Source organism: Dermacentor silvarum, chromosome 7 (assembly GCF_013339745.2).
Source record: "Dermacentor silvarum isolate Dsil-2018 chromosome 7, BIME_Dsil_1.4, whole genome shotgun sequence".
In the NCBI taxonomy this organism is placed as follows: domain Eukaryota; kingdom Metazoa; phylum Arthropoda; class Arachnida; order Ixodida; family Ixodidae; genus Dermacentor; species Dermacentor silvarum.
The window spans coordinates 132,174,158-132,188,148 of NC_051160.1; the positions used below are offsets into that span (position 1 = coordinate 132,174,158).

Consider the following 13,991-nt stretch of genomic DNA (forward strand, 5'->3'; position numbering starts at 1 on the left):
GGCAAAGGTTGTAATGGGCCAGGAGTGTGACAAGTTGTTTTGCGGTGTTGAAATTCAATGCAGGAACGAATGTGCTTTCGGATGTGTGTGTACATTCCACGCCAGTAGAATCGCTGACGAACTCTATCATACTTTTTCAAAACGCCAGCGTGCGCCTTTTGCGGGTCTGCGTGGAAGTGCATGTACAGATCGGAGCGCAAATGGCGAGGTAGAATAGAAGCCATTTTCGACCATCTGGCTGATAGTTGCGGTGGTACAACATGGCGTCCTGGAGCGCATAAGGAGGTACTTGGCGACGAAGGGCGCCAGAGAGCCGTGGAGCTGGTGTCGCCGAAGGAGTAGAGAGAACGTCGATCAGCGAGGCGATCCAGGGATTCTTGCCCTGTTCGGAAGGCATTTCAGTGATACTGATGTAAGCGAAACAAGTGCGGAAAGGGAACAGGCGCAACATCAGAAGGCACGGACGAACGGGAAAGGGCAACAATGCTTCTTCAACATTCCATGAACATTTGTCCGCCACACACATACGAAGGGCGTTGCTAATTTTGCTCCTAGAACGTGAATTGAACAGAGAAGCACAAGGAGCGGCGCAGAAAACAACGACGGATGGCTGCCTCCTCTCCCGAGAGCACTTCGCGAGGCTGCCACCAGTGCCGCGTCCGTTGATGCGCGCTACGCCTATACTGGCATGATATGCATGTACTGAGAGCATAAATAAAAAAGTTTCTGAATTGTGGTGTTTCACCTGCGTGATGGCAAATACCTTACAGGCTAAAGCAGTAGTCTCTCTGCAACAAAAGAAAACAAGTCGTCAAACATGTATCATTATCATCATCAGCCTATATTTATGTCAATCAATCGATCAACCGATATTTATTTTTGACGACAAAATCAAATACAAGGTGGGTGTAAGTACACATTCGGTGGTCCCGAATTAACAACTGTCGGGAGACCTCTTAACAAGACGTGAAAAAGGGGCTAGTAGGAATGTGGCAAATAGTGAGTAATGGATATAATATACAATTTCTACATCATCGGAAATGAACGGTAAGAGAGAAAAAAAATTATCGCAATATAATCACACAGTTAAAAAGAAAAAAATGAATAAATCTCAAAGATAATTCGCAGAAATTAAAACGAGGATAAATGGCACGTAAAACTTTTCTGAATTGTGGTGATTCACCTGCCTGATGGCAAATACTTAACAGGCTAAAGCCGTAGTCTTTCTGCAATCAAAGAAAACAACTCGTCAAACATGTATCATCATCATCAGCCTATATTTATATCCACTGCAGGAAGAAGACCTCTAACTGTGATCTCCAATTACCCCTGTCTTGCGCTAGCTGATTCCAACTTGCGCCTGCAAATTTCCTGACTTCATCACCCCACCTAGTTTTCTGCCGTCCTCGACTGCGCTTCCCTTCTCTTGGTATCCATGCTGTAACTCTAACGGACCACCGGTTATCCATCCTACGCATTACATGGCCTACCCAGCTCCAATTTTTTCCTCTTAATGTCGTCTAGGATATCTGCTATCCCCGTTTGCTCTCTAATCCACACCGCTCTCTTCCTGTCTCTTAACGTTAGGCCTAACATTTTTCGTTCCATCGCTCTTTGTGCGGTGCTTAACTTGTTCTCGAGCTTCTTTGTTAATCTCCAAGTTTCTGCTTTATATGTTAGCACCGATAGAATGCAATGGTTGTACAGTTTTCTTTTCAATGACAGTGGTAAGCTCCCAGTCAGGATTTGGCAATGCCTGCCATATGCGAATATCTCAGCAACCTTCGGTTTGCAGATGACATTGTCATCTTCAGCAACAATGGGGACAATTTCCAGCAGATGATTGAGGCCCTTAACCTAGGAAGTGTAAGAGCGGGGTTGAAAATTAATATGCAGAAGACAAAGATAATGTTCAATAGCCTGGCAAGGGAACAAGAATTGAGGATCACTAGTCAGCCTCTTGAGTCTGTAAATGAGTACGTTTATCTAGGTAGATTACTCATAGGAGACCCTAATCGTGAGAAAGAAATTTATAAACATGTGTACCATGTATGTGTACGAGTACATGGTGAACATGTGTACCAAACATTAGTTACTGAAGATTAACAAGCGTTAATGTTCTTATATTGAAACGCCACCAGAAAGCAACTAAGCAGAACGCATTTTCTGCGCATTTACATGGAAGAGCGACATGTAATCACTAAGTAGCTGTTTTCTTAGGAAGGAATAGTCCCGAATGTGTGTTTTCGATTAAGATTATGGCCACTACTACTAATGCGAGGGAACTTATAAATGTAACAACGCATATGAGCTCATTCCAACTTGTTCGCGTTTGAATTTATGCTGGTGATACATCGGTGCGTGTCGCCCTTTCGAGTGTTATCCGTTTTGACCTGCATAGCTTAACACAATGTATTTTTATATAGAGCTCTTTCCAAAATTACTACTAAATTTGGTCATTTGCGGTATAGTACAAAAGTTGCTGCAGAAAACTGCTAGAAGAAAAACGTGCGGCCATTGCACGAGTGATTGCTATGTTATGCACTATGTAGCCCGTTGCAAAATTGACTCTTACTTGAAGATGTGGCCTGGCGCCAGCGTGATTTTTTTATATGGCCAAATTCTCACTCGCGTTGCAGCGCCAATAAATTTATCGGCAGGTATGTTGTCATGTTCATTTTTTGGTTAGTGTGTTTCGTGTGAAATTAGGTGCCGCTGTGACTATGTGCGCTCAAATCACACATATCTGCAGACGTTCTGCACCGCTGTATTGGGCGCATATATGTTTCGTGATAAACCCCGCATATCTTATAATAAACCTCTGCACGGAAACTACGAATGCATAATACCGGTAGGAAGGGTTTCACTTAGGTTCAGTACTTAAAGCTTGGAGCAAAGACTGACTCTGGATAGCTTATCAACTACAACGATGCAGCTGAATCCGGCCACAACTTCCAAGACATCCACAGGATATCCTTCCCTCTAACAAGTTTGCGCTGATATGGGCGATGTCATTTTGACGGCTGCCGCCAAATAACGGGCAATAGCGTTGAGGACTGTGTTTCCGGCACACGCTCCTATATCTTCTACAGTGCCAGCGAACAACATCTGACCAACTACAAAAACCTAAAGACAACCTCGCAGATTTCACTCGTAATATCTGGTTGGAAGCTCGGAATATTGAATTGAACGACGTGCCACTTCTACGTGCTTCTGAAGTCATCGACGAGCTCACTTTCGTACGGTGAGGTGTATTTTCCTGCGCTTTTCGTGAAATGTGAAAAGTTTTGCGTCACACCCGTGACACTGAAGACTTCAGCAAGTGACCTTAGCGCCATCACACGAAGGCTTCATCAAAGAATCATAAGCAGATGGCCTAGGTTTACCTTGGCGCAAGTAGCGAGAACTCGGCACCATTATTTTGGTATCCTGGTGGCGGCATTTGCGATGCTTTTTTCCAGGAATTATACTCGATGTGTACAACGGGTACTCTGTTCGGCGATGTGCTGCCGTTAGCTGAGGTGAGACGATGTCCACCTACTTTGCCAAGAACAAACGGTGAGCCTTATTCATTATTCCGCAAAGCGTAGTCTGGAACGAGCTAAGCGGAAAGTGTTACGATAATGTCTCCCGGGTCCACAATAGACCCCTACTATGAGCGCAAGCTCTTCGTAGTGTTTATATTGGTATTCGCAATACATGTACCTGAGGCCGTTGGAAGGAAAAAAGTAAACACTAAATGCCCAGCCCTAAGACGCTGTTTCTGCTCGCGGTTGGCATACGGCGCTGCGGTCAAATGTAAGGGCACTTTAGTAGATGATGAATTTCATGCGGACATGGAAAACCTACAAGGAGTCCTCGTCAGGAAGATGAACTTGGAGAACCTCAATATCACCGAGCTGCCGGCCTCCTGGTTTACCAACAACGTTATTTTCTCGCTACGAATCCATAATTGTGGTTTACGCCACATCGGGGAAGCGGCCGCACGTCACATGACGAGGTTGTTTTCTGTGCGACTGAACGGAAATGAACTGCAAAGTGTTCCTCTTGGTTTGACTGCTGCAAAGAGTCTTCAAGTACTCGCCGTACAAAGGAACCCCATCAAGCATCTTCAAGGACAGCTCACTTTTCCCGAACTAACCAATCTGGATATCAGCTACAACGAAATAGAGACAATCGACGAGGAATATCTATCTGGCTTACCCAAACTCCAATATCTGACCTTGTCGCACAATAATATTCACAAGTTATTGCCAAACCTTTTCAGGGAAACAAAATTGCTGATACAAGTGGAACTTCATGATAACCGCATTTCTTCTGTTGAAGAAGTGTTCAATGACCTGCCCAAATTAGAGGTGAGTCACTTTTCTCATATAAACTATTGTAGTTCATAAAGGAATCATCGCACCAGTAACAGGCACCTTTTAAAGTATTATTGTATCGGAACAAGAAGGCAGTCATGTACAGCGGACCAAAAAGCTTTACAAACTACGGGATCCCAAAAAAGGTCTAATAGTAGACTCTAATAGTATATGCTAACAACATTGTGATGTACGGTTCTATGGGATTCTGTAACAACCTGCTCGGAAATTGAACGTTTTATGGGTTCCCGCGGTTCAAAAAATCTTGAATACTGCGGTTTTACTTGCCAAAAGCACGATTTTTACCGTGCCCCTATTGCGCAGGACACAGGCGCTCGCGCATTTCGCCCCCATCGAAATGCGCCCGCCGCGGCCGAGATTCGATCCCGCGACTTGGTGCTCAGCAGCGCAACACTAAAGCCGCTAGGCTACGGCGGGTGCCCGAAACCTTTTTGGCTGACTAAGTCAAGCTTTCGTACATGATATGTTCGCGCACATGCATGGCGTTATACCCGACCTTGAAAATTATTTCTTCCTAAATTGAGCCTTACTGCGTAATACACTAAAATTCACCACAAATATTTCCGTGACATACACGCTGAGTACGCGCCGCGTTCCCATTAACGTACTTCATGCATGAAACATATAACGATAAGGCAATAACGGTTTCGAAACTTGCATCTGCCGAAAGGTAATGGTGTTGGATAATTCATGAAAACCAATTTACAGCAGATCCAAGTCTATTCTACATAAAGCGAAGATTTGTGTGAGTGCCTAAAGAGTCGAAACACGAGGTCACGCACACACGAACGCATACACACAAGCGTGGGTGCACACAAATGTTACCGAGCCTTTTGTGGAGTTTCTGGTTAATAGCGGGTACGACGGACGCCTTGAACGCATCGCTGTTTCAGAGGCAGCATGCGCATACGTACGTAGGGCAATTCTCATCCATTCTATCCGCAAGATGAGTTTAGTTCTTCATTACCGTAGAGTAGCGGATGCGCGAAGGCGAGCTTTCTGCTTCTTTTTTTTTTTTTTTTTTTTTACTTCACCCGCTCGGCCGGGGCCGCCGCTAGCGTGCGGATGGATGGTTGGATGCTTGGAGTGCCCCTTTGGAACGGGGCAATGGGTGGCGCCACCAATATCCTGTTCTTATTTTTCCTAATGTCCTGCCTGTCTTCAAAAGAAGAAAAAAAAAAGAAGAAATTTTCATCCCCTAACAGTCTGAACCCCTATTGGGAACTTCGTTTTCGGACGCTTGTTCGTCATTTCCCTACTTTTCTTCCAGCAATCTTCCACTCGCATCTTACCAATCTCTATTGTGGACATGCTTACTTTCCCCCTGCTCTCGCTTAAACTCAAGGGCTTCAAAGATACCAGAGGTGCCTAAATATATCGCTGGGCAAATATCTTCACATTCTAATAAAACATGCTCCATCTTTCCCTTAGCTGTACGTGTATAGCTTTACGTGTAGGCGTGTGATGATGATGCTGACGATTTAATGGCATCCCCTTTTAAACGGGGCGGCGATAAACAGTCACCTAGCCTGCCTGATTTATTCAGGTATACATGTTCTTTATCTAGCATTTTTGTATACCTCTCATTAGTCATTTAAATTTTTTCCAAAACCTACCTTGTACCACTACCTATGATTTTAAGAGATCAGGTCGTACCAATCTATCCCTGATTTTTTTTCCACCAGTACTCCAATCGTCCCTTGCTTATCTCTACATTTGATCGTTTGATGTTTTCTTCCATATTAAACCCAAGCGCTTCTGAAAGTTGTACGTTACCGGTTGTTCTCGCTGTGTGAATCCCGTCGCATTCCATTATGATGTGCTAAGTGGTCTCTGGATCTTTACTGCAGCATACACATGCCTCATCTAGTTCCAAATATTTGTTCCGATATCTTTTCGTCCTTAGGCAACCGGCTCGAGCCTCAAATAGCAAGGCACTGCCCTTTGTGCTATCGTACTCATTTTTCCTTTTAATTTCTTTCTTCTCATTCTTGTAAATCTCCATGGTCCTTTTTTATTCTTTGCACCCAATTCACACTCTCTATTTCTCTCACTTTCTTTCTGATGATTCCTGGTTGCCTATTTACAGCTTCAATTATCCTGTACTTGGTTGCCAACTTCCTTGACCTCTTACTCCATTCTGTGTCTACGCTTTTCATGTAGAGATACTTGTGCACTTTAGCCGTCAATTTATTTTCATCCATGTTCCTGAGCCTTTCTTAAAAACTAATTTTTCTCTATGCTTCTCTGACTTCAAAAGAGGCCCAACTCATGTCATCCTGCACTGCCTCATTTGTGGTATTACCGTGGGCTCCCAAAGCCAACCGGCCTACTGATCTTTGATTAACTTACAAACCCGACAAGATATCCGATTTTAAGCATAGAATGGCATTTGCGAATGTTAGCGATGGCACCATTACTCCTTTCCAGATACCATGCACCACCTCATACTTATTGTGGTCCCACAGTGCTCTTTGGTTCATTATTGCAGCATTCCACTTCCCCTTTATTTTCAGATTATATTGGCGGTTGCTTGAGTAATTCTTACCTTCGTTTATTTGTACGCCGAGGTACTTAAATTGCTTCACTGTGGGTATTACTTGCTGTTGAATTGACACCACGTAACTGTATGCACGGTGGCGAGCGACATCTGGCGGCGCTGCAAGAAAACCAGCGGCGGGCACGGCGCGCCGCTGGGTGGGCCTATTCGGCAACGGAACAGCCAGGCTACAGTCCCCACGGTCACGAAACCTGGAGAGGCTCGCAAAGAATAGTTTCGCTTTCAATGTGATAGTGGCTTATGAATTCAGGCTGAGCGAAGAAAGTTAAGTGCAGAGAATCGTGGTCGAAAAAGGAAAAGAAAATTATGGCATAACCGTTCTCACGATTACCGTCGATGGTAATGCGATTAGAATTCAAGCAATGCAGTGACGCGCCGTATTGCCGAAGTCACATTTATTTCAAATCTGTGACGTCCATTCTGAGCCTTGCTTCGACTGTATACGATAAGCACTGTCACCGGTATCAGTAGAGATTGCTGTGACACTCGCTTGCCAAAGTCGCCAATGAGAAAGACTGCGGTAGGACGCCATTCGGACGACGCAGGGCCGACGATGAAAAGACGAAGACAGTATAACGACGATGACATGACAGCGAGGGTATACAAAGACAACATGACGACGCGGGCATGAAGACAATGGGATGGTGGGAAGTGTATTATGGCATTGGCGTAATGACTCCAGTATGACGACAACCGGATGACACTTGGCATTGGTGACGACGCTGTGCGGCGCTCAACTAAAGGTTACTGCTTGTTTACTACAGATTGCCGGAGCTGGGCATTTCCGACGTTTTGGGAAGAATCGATCTTCGTCAGGTACATCGCCGTAGACAGCGAAAGCCCGGAAGACGTAGTTTTGGACTGGCTGCCACCAGGAGGCGTGGGGCCCATCATCAGTTCTAGGCAATCTCTCGGCATCTTGCGATACCGCCTTTGGTATAAAAGAAGGCTGCCAGCCACCCGTCCTTTCACTTGGCATTGGTGACGACGCTGTGCGGCGCTCAACTAAAGGTTACTGCTTGTTTACTACAGATTGCCGGAGCTGGGCATTTCCGACGTTTTGGGAAGAATCGATCTTCGTCAGGTACATCGCCGTAGACAGCGAAAGCCCGGAAGACGTAGTTTTGGACTGGCTGCCACCAGGAGGCGTGGGGCCCATCATCAGTTCTAGGCAATCTCTCGGCATCTTGCGATACCGCCTTTGGTATAAAAGAAGGCTGCCAGCCACCCGTCCTTTCACTTGGCATTGGTGACGACGCTGTGCGGCGCTCAACTAAAGGTTACTGCTTGTTTACTACAGGTTAGTGCCCATTGTACATATACATTTACATTTGCATTTATACAGTATCGTCGCCAATGCCAAGTTTGAGTTTGTTTGAAGTTTGAGTTTGTATTTGCTTGATTCGTGCACCTGGCTGCTGTATAGTAGCATTACCGATATGGCTAAGGAACTCGCAAAGCTAAAGGAAGAGATAAGGACTGAATTGCTCAAAGAAATTAGACAAGAATTCAAAGCTTTCAAAGATGCATCGGAACGTGACCTCAGGAATGAAATCCGGGAGGTGCGCAATGAGCAGCGCCAAATGAGTAAAAGCATTGACTTTTTGCATGAGTCAATCGAAGAAATGAAGCAAAGGCTGAATTCTGAGCTCTCAAAGAATGCAACTCAGGCAAACGAAAATGACGAACTACGCGCTAAATGTGCTGCACTAGAAAAAAAAGCAGCAGAACTTGAAAGACGACTCACACATTCGGAGCAGTACTCACGAAATGCTAATCTGGAAATACAGGGTGTTGTAAAGAAAGAAAATGAGGACCTTGCTATTATTTTGTCTGATATCGGTAATGCAATCCATGAGCCTATCAGTTCATCTGACATTGAGTGTTGTCACCGTGTTCCAACTCGCAACCCGGATAAAACAAACATTGTTGTTCAATTTAAATCTAGAGCCAAACGCGACGCCGCCTTGAAAAAAGCAAAGAAAACAAGAATCGCGAACAGAGACCTAGGATTAGAATCCACGTGCCCCGTGTACGTAAACGAACACTTGTGCCCGGCGCTAAAGAGGCTGCTTGGCATGGCAGTGAAAAGGAAATATGAACATAAATGGAAATCTGTGTGGACCAGCAACGGAAAGATCTATGCAAGGGAAAATGATAGCTCTGATGCTGTGCAAATATCGGAAGAGCGTGACCTTGCTAGGATTAGGTCTGCTGTTTCTGGCGCTACTGGGAACACTCGCTAAAGATGGCCATGGAATATCATGATTTCATCTTACCGCATCGTTTGCAGTTACAACAAAACTCCAGCATTTCCGCTCTGCACTTGAATGCTCGATCTGCAGCCAATAAACAAGAAATAATTAGTAATTTTTTTAATCTGTTTTCTTTCAAGTTCGATATCATTATGCTAACCGAAACATGGTATCATGACAGCAGTGCTCGGCTGTACCTTGATGGCTATGCTGATTGCGTTTTAAATCCAACTGACAGGCGAGGAGGGGGTGTGGCAATCTATGTCGCGTCGGGATGTAAATGCGAATATGTATCAGAATTTTGTGCAACAACATACGACTATGAAATTTTAACGCTTAAACACTTATCCGATATAATTTCGGTCGTATATCGCCCGCCAAATGGAAATATTTATGGCTTTCTGAATTTTTTTGATAATTTACTGGAATATGTTGCTGCTAACGAATTTCGGCTTGTCTGCGGGGGAGACACTAACATTAATTTTCTTGAAAATACAGCTGCCACATTAGAATTTACTAATAGACTTAGCTGTGCGGGTTTTGTTAATCTAATTAGTACACCAACTCGTGTTACGATGTCTTCGTCTACATGTCTTGACATTCTTATCACGAATATTGGCACTGTTGTAGAGCATGCTGGAACAGTAACGTCGGACGTCAGTGATCACTGCCCTGTGTTTATGACATATCGTATCAATGTGAAAAAAAGTAGTTCTGAGACAAACGTGTTTACAATACAAGATATGTCTGATAGAAATATGGAACTTTTTAAACATGACGTTTGCAATTACGACTGGTCTTTCCTATACGAAATAAGTGATGCAAATGCCGCGTATTCCAAGTTTCTTTCTGCGTTTCTACAAATTTACAGCACACATTTCCCTTTCAAAAAGATTACGCAAACCAAAAAGATAAGAAAACCTTGGATTACGCAGGAACTTTAAAAAAAATAAAACACAAAGATAAACTGTACCTTAGATTTCTTACTACACGCGTGCCTGAGGCACTGACACTATTCAAAAGGTACAGAAACAAGTTAAATACGGAACTTAGACGTGCTAAGAATGCTTATCATGAGCGTCTGTTTGCAGACGCCACGAGTAAACATTCTGATACCTTGTGGAGCATTATCAATAATGTTCTTGGTCGCAAAAAGCATTCTACCTCACCGGACAAGATAATCTGCAATAACAATGAAATATCAGGTTTAGCGCTCGCAAATCATTTCAATAAGTACTTTGCAAGTATAACCGTGCCACAGCAAACGGAGCAAACTCCGCCCTATACGTCATCATTTCTTTCCACTTCGAACAGTCTATTTTTAAATCCCACAAGTGAATCCGATGTATTTTGCATTTTTATGAACCTTAAAAATAGTAAAGCTCTTGACATTGATGATATACAAATAAAACCTATAAAGTATGTTTTAGAATACATCACTCCAGCTTTAACGCATATATTTAATCTAGCTTTACAGTCTGGGGTGTTCCCAGAGAAAATGAAAATGAGTAGGGTAACTGTACTTTTTAAAGGAGGCAACAGAAATGATGTATCAAATTACCGACCCATCTCAATCATACCAGTGTTTTCCAAAGGATTAGAAAAGATTATTTTTTCCCGCGTGTCAAATTTTTTCGACAGACAAAACGTTATATCTTGTGCTCAGTTCGGCTTTTGTAAAGGCAGGTCAACGGAAACTGCTTTGCTCACTCTTAAGGAACATGTACTAAAAAACATAGAAAGAAATTTCTTCACTTTGGCACTATTCATCGACTTCAGCAAGGCTTTCGATAGTATAAGTCATAAAATTTTGCTATGGAAATTATCACAGAACGGCGTTAGAGGTACTCCATTAACATTATTCGAGTCCTACCTTAGTGATCGGAAACAATCAGTTTGCATAAACCACGAGAAGTCTTCTTTCCTTCCTTTATTAAACGGCGTGCCACAAGGAAGTGTATTAGGTCCTATGCTTTTTAATGTCTACGTTAACGACATTATTAAAATTGATACAACTGTAAAATTTATCATATATGCCGATGACACTACTCTTCTTATTTCTGGTCCCAATTCACAGATATTAATAGAAAAATGTAACGATCTATTAACTAAGCTATCTGAATGGTCAATCACTAATTGCCTAAAAATAAATCCTACTAAAACTAAAGTAATGCTATTTCGCGCAAGAAATAAAGCTCTTAGTAGTAATCAAACTCTAGTGTGTGCTGGTAAAGAACTGCAAATTGTTGATGAACATAAAATATTAGGCGTTACTTTTTCTTCGCACCTTACCTGGGATAAACACACTGAAAATATCTGCAAGAAATTGTCTGCAATCGCAGGTGTTTTGTCTCGATGTCGATGCCTTCTTCCACCCAAAGCAAAACTAAACATTTATTATGCCTTATTTTTTTCACATTTAAATTATTGTAGCTTAGTGTGGGCGACCACAGGAAAGACGAACATTATGAAAATCTTTTCTTTGCAAAAGAAGGTGATTCGGCACATTGACAACATGGGTTTTCTGGACACAACGCGGCCAGCTTTTCTAAAACATAAAATTATTAAAGTAGAACACCTATACACTTTTCGGCTTCTAAATTCTTTTTACTTTTCAAATACTGCTTTCAAAAATTTCTTGGTGTCTGCTGCATCATTGACACCTAAATTAATTTCTGCCAATACGAGAAATAGCGACACGTGGCATGTGCCCTGGTTTCGAAATAAATATAGCCTACTGTCATTACAACATAACTTACCATCTATATTAAATAAATATGAAGGTACATATATTTCCTCATCCAAAGAACTTCGAAAGCATTTTGTAAACATGTGATCATTGATTGTTTATCAGAGCCCGTTTGTATTACCAATTTGTAACCCTTACACACATATATTTCTTTTTCAGATGTATCAAATATATTTTCTCTTATTAATTTTTCTGTCTTGTTTCTATGCATTTATGTAATTTATTTATTTTGAGTGTCTAACAATCTTACTATTTTTGATGTAACCACCATGTATGCCTTGTAAAGGACCATAGGCCTAGTCAAGCTGTTTACCAACAGCTTTTAGCCTATGATGTCCACCGGAAATCTTGTATTTCTGGAAATAAATCTGTATTGTATTGTATTGTATTGTAAAGCTGGAATGAAGACAATGGCACAGCCATGACAGAATGACGACAACGGACGAATGAGAGCAACTGTCTGACGACGACGCAATGCCCACCATGACGTGACAATGGTGGTATATTCACATTGAATTACGACATCTTGATTACGATAGAATGACGAAGAAAGACTGTCGTCGATTGAATGTCGAAGGCGGTTTGACGAGGACGGCATGACGTGAATGGTATCACGGCGACTGTGAGACAACGTTGGCGTGACGAGCACGCGTTGAAAAAAGGCGGACGGCGAAATTAGTATGACAACGATGAAAGACTGCGACAGCATCACGACAGTGGGGTGACAAAGAATGCACAACGACAGCATGAAGACGATCCCGCGACGATGGCGAAATAAAGACGATCGGCGGCTGAAGCCGTATTGACGACGATGCAACGACCACGATGGCATCACGACCACGAGCACTTACCTAGTGGCCCGAGCTATTCAAGAACTTGGGCCACTGCGTAGTCGTAGAAGGCATAACTACGAAGGCCAGATGAAAGTGAGATAGCGACGCTGGAATGATAACGATGGCATCACGATCACGACCACATACCTAGTGTCCCCTGCCAGAAGACAACTTCGGCCACTGTGTCGGCGTAAAAGGATAAATAGACACGCAGGCCGACAGACAGACAGACACAAAGGCAGACAGACAGATAGATAGATAGATAGATAGGTTCGAAACGCTTGAAGTAGGCAAATAATGCTGACGGCGTTAAAATAAAATAAGATCAACAACTTTGTACAATAAGAAGTGAATCAGAGCTAACTAAGCAATCGTTGATGTCTCATGGGTCTCCGATAAAAGTGAAATAGTGAAAGTGAAAACGCAATTTTACAGCATAAACACTTCTCACGTAACTCCCGCTTTTACTAGGCTTATAAAGAACATTACAAGACCACGTGAGTTGAAGATGCAACACGCGTTTAACGACAAAACCTGATGACGCTGACCGCGAAATGATTAATAAATATTGTGTTTTTACAGGCGGCCCGCCGTCGGAGTTATAGAAGTTTCCAAGTTCAGGGGTAAAAAGTATAGTTTTTACGTGCTAAAACTACGATCTGATTATGAGGCAAGCAGTAGTTGAAGCTCCGGATTAATTTCGACCACCTTGGGTTCTTTAACGTGCACTTAAACCTAAGTACACGGGTGGATTTGCATTTCGCCCCCATCAAAATGCTGCCACCGCGTCCAGGATTTGATGCCGCGACCTCGTGCTCCGAAGCGCAAGACCATAGCCACTACGCAACCATGGCGTGTCGGTCACTGGTAAAATCAAATAAAAACTAAACTTACAGTGGGCGTCTAAAGGATGCATGGGGCATTTCGCTGTTTTTATTGCTACGTTAAACCACGCTATTGGTATTTGTAGGTTCTACAAACTGGCCATATCGTCACAGAATAGTGGACCACTCACATCTAAAAACATTCACGCCACCCCTCCTGCGGCATACTTTGTCTCGGCATCATGATTGTTAGCCTATTTTACGTCCAGTGCAGCACACAGACCTCCTCCAGTAATATGAAATGATCCCTATCTTGTGCCAACTGACCCCATCTCATGTTTCCAAATTTCCTTATTTCATCACATGACAAAATTCTCTGCAATCCTCG

At 43.0% G+C, this 13,991-nt stretch overlaps 1 protein-coding gene across 2 annotated transcripts in view; it reads left to right on the forward strand.

Annotated features, from left to right (window-relative positions):
- The window catches only part of LOC119459741 (protein toll-like), a 247,057-nt gene that overhangs the window by 216,525 nt on the left and 16,541 nt on the right, over positions 1–13,991 (forward strand). Inside the window, exon 1 of one of the 2 annotated variants that reach the window (XM_049671217.1) lies at positions 3,370–4,355. The exons of the other annotated variant lie outside the window; for it this stretch is intronic. Coding sequence (XP_049527174.1) covers positions 3,624–4,355 — 732 coding nt within the window. The 5' untranslated portion in view covers positions 3,370–3,623. Of the gene's footprint in view, positions 1–3,369; positions 4,356–13,991 lie in introns of those variants that run through there. 2 annotated transcript variants of the gene reach the window in all.